Source organism: Abramis brama (genome assembly GCF_963993115.1).
Source record: "Abramis brama genome assembly, chromosome: 1".
Taxonomy (NCBI): Eukaryota; Metazoa; Chordata; class Actinopteri; order Cypriniformes; family Leuciscidae; genus Abramis; species Abramis brama.
Window position 1 is genome coordinate 42,870,662 of NC_139963.1, and position 3,289 is coordinate 42,873,950.

A 3,289-nucleotide genomic window follows, 5' to 3' on the forward strand; every position below is an offset into this window, starting at 1 on the left:
ATCTCGAAAACACCACGCCGATATTGATCCTCGTTTTAGTTCTCCTTTTGTCCCAAAGTCTGCTTGCCATGGTCCACAATGGTTTGAACGAAACAACTCCATGAGCGTGCCGCTAGACGTAACGCAGTTGTCGCCATGGTTACTATGGCAGTACGAGCGGAAACCAGGGATAACGCGGATATTACGTCATTGACAGGCGACAAGTGAACATGGACGAGCCATTATTCGGGGTTCAAGCACGAAGTGCTAAAACCCTATTGTAATTGTTAGGGTTTTTATTATTCCGCCGTAAAACTGATCGTGCTGCCCAAACCGTCAATTCAATTCAATTCAATTCAAATTTATTTGTATAGCGCTTTTCACAATACATATTGTTTCAAAGCAGCTTTACAGAAAGTGCATGTCAGAAATGTACATAGAAAAATACAATTAGTAATCATGTATTAATTTAGGGCATAACATATCGCCAGCGTCGAGTCGTCTCTTCACGGGTGTTGGGGCATCTGTAGTTTCCATGAGAGGCTGGATACAAACTGGAGCTGACGATCTGTATTTACCTAACAACAGAAAAGCAGATGGGAAATAATTAGCGTAGCTGCTGTTCATAATATTAATGCATTCAATCTGATTCAACTGTAGTCTAAAAGGTAAGTATTATGTGAATGCTTGGATAAAGAGATGTGTCTTTAATCTAGTTTTAAACTGGAACAGTGAGTCTGAGCCTCGAACAATATCAGGAAGGCCATTCCAGAGTTTAGGAGCTAAATGTGAAAATGCCTGGAGTCTTGAAAATGCTCTTAAATGCTGGAGTCTTGAAACTTGGCCAAATGGTAGTCCTCAATTTGGGGAGAACCTATCAAAGTATGACCCCGATTGGCCAATAGGTGGCGCTACAGCAAGCAAAAGTATGAAATTGCTCATAACTCCTAGACGGTTTGTGTATATTATATTGAATATTCATGATTATGTCAAAAACCTATTTTTGCGAACTAGACCTAGGCGTTTTCGCCCGATCGCAACCAAACCAGTCTAGGACAATTCTCTGGACTCTCTAGAACAATAATTATCAAAAAAAAGTTGAACTTTTGCATTTGGATGGCTAAAACAGGGTCATTTAGGGTCATTTATGTCTTTTTTATGCATTTGTGCTTAAAGGCCTTAAATGCTTGAACCCCAATAAATGCTGCTTGCAGCTTTAATTTAAAATTGGAATTTCTCTGAAATTAAAAATCTTTGGGAACTTTTGGGATACTGGAAGTACACAACTGCAGGAAATATATATGTCGCACTTTGCAAGTGATTTTGGTCATTTTATTTAAAAAAAAATCTTACATATTGTAGCTTTAAACACCTTACATTTTGATTCTCTGTTAACTGTAGTAACAAACTGTCAGAATAATATACCCATTTGATGACATTTAGCAAGAAACCTTATAATTTAGAAAATAAAATCTTATGTCAGAGGTTATGCCTACCTTCAACAATAAGGGTGTCCTCCCTTGAGATGTAGCCACACCCTCCAGTGTCATATTGCATCAACCAAAACCATTGTATCATTTAAAGAAATAGTGTATCTTTAATTAAAGGCCATTGTCATGCTCTTAAAGTGTTAACCCATTGAGCACAGTAAATCAAACTAAACGGCCCACTTTGCCTGCATTCACCCTACATTATTTTTAAGAGTGCATTTACTATTGGAAGCTATGGCCAAAAGGCCTCTGAAAAGACCAAGAAAAAAAAAAAACATGGGAATGTTCAGGTTATGAAATATACTTTAATGTAGGACACATACAAAGAATACACAAGGAAAATCATGATTATCCTATTTGAATCTGCCCTTCCACCATATCCGACTCCCTCATCTTTGACTCTCAGTGCATTCCTCCACACTTTTTCTTGGGGGGCACTTCAGTCTTCTGCCACAGACTTGGAGTAGTAATACCAATCACACCGAGAGCAATTATCGGTCCAGCATTCCCACTGGGTTTACTCTCCTCATCTGAACCCATTCCCAGATCATCCTCCTTCTCATGAACCACCACCGCACGTCCCAGAATGGAATAAGGCCCAAAGAGCTTGGCGTCTGGAAGCGTCAGGAACTGCCTTATAACTCCTTTCTCGGAAGCAAAGTTGCCCAGGTCTCCAGGATGATGAGGGTGGTCAACGCCGTTTGGATTATAATGAGGACCAACAGTGATGTAGCCTTGACTGAGGTCTCCATACTGATGGATGTGCATGGCACGCTCTTGACGATCGATGGCAGGCAAACCACGGAGGTTGATTTTCACTTCTAAATCTCCATTGGGGAAGACCTGCTTGAAGAGGATTTGCCCAAAGATCTTTGGCTGGTTACGTGGCAAATTGGGGCTGGGAGTTACTTCACAAGTGGCATAGATTGTGTTGTCGAACTCCACGACTTCCGGCTGTGGAGCTTCAGGCAAACAAACTGGAAGTTTGTGGAACTCTCCTCCTTGTATATGCAGCACCAGCAATATCAGAGGGAATATTAGGATGATTTTCTCCATGTTGATCTTGAAAGCCTACAATGAAGAGTGGATTCAGTGAAATCATGCCATTTGGTTTAAGAATGTAATATTTTTGATAAAAGGTCAAAGCGTTGTTGCAGGGAACTTTGAGAATGGAAGTTGCATTAGGTAAAATAGCACAACCAGATTAGTTTGCAACGGAAAACTATACAAGAACCCAGGCAGCAACCAGATCCGGCCCACATCTGGGCCGTGTGTAATCCATGTGTACCAGATGTGGGCCGACACCATGTTGCTGTCTAGAAAACTCTATAATTTATGGAGTAGAAATGGAGAAGAAACAAAAACAAGCCTAAACCAGCAAAGGTGCATTACCGTACAGCTGAAAAGTTGTCCTCAATCCGTGTGCAGCCTGAATATTGCAGTCACAAAAATACTACACCGCTTAATCCGTGTGCAGTCCTGACCTGGGGTTGAGAGAATGTTCCTTTTGGCTGCTCTTATAGGAACTCATGTTGAGCTACAAGTTAACCATGATAGTTTGTTAGTCACTAATTAAGTTCACCTGTGTTTCATTTAGCTCCCTTTGTTTGCCTGTTTATATAGCGCTCAGTTTATTCAGTTCTTTGTCTTGCATTGCACAATGTGTTCTCCAGTGTTTTGTGTTTATTAAAAGAAGTACTGCTATAGATTCCTCTTCTCTTCATTTGGTGGCTCATTTGTGACTCATTCATTCTTAGTGTACAATTCCACTTGACGTTCATGCTTGACACCACTTCTTATAGCAGATATTCATCAAACAT

The 3,289-nt window shown here is 40.5% G+C and overlaps 1 protein-coding gene across 2 annotated transcripts; it reads right to left on the reverse strand.

The window, feature by feature from the left end:
- Positions 1–1,738: 1,738 nt before the first annotated feature.
- Positions 1,739–3,060, reverse strand: LOC311098094 (extracellular superoxide dismutase [Cu-Zn]-like). Of its 2 annotated transcripts, none has more exons than XM_084138174.1 (2): positions 2,862–3,060; positions 1,739–2,540 (listed from the first exon to the last, which is right to left on the reverse strand). In XM_084138174.1, the coding sequence occupies exon 2, from the start codon at positions 2,523–2,525 to the stop codon at positions 1,872–1,874; it is 654 nt and encodes a 217-aa protein (XP_083994300.1). In that variant the 5' UTR covers positions 2,526–2,540; positions 2,862–3,060; the 3' UTR covers positions 1,739–1,871. The 2 variants fall into 2 exon arrangements, with proteins under 2 accessions (XP_083994300.1, XP_083994301.1); XM_084138175.1 differs by having other exon boundaries at positions 2,867–2,961.
- Positions 3,061–3,289: the final 229 nt, after the last annotated feature.

Excerpts from the sequence above, each read along its gene's own strand:
- LOC311098094 (XM_084138174.1), bottom strand. The coding sequence starts at position 2,525 with ATGGAGAAAATCATCCTAATATTCCCTCTGATATTGCTGGTGCTGCAT.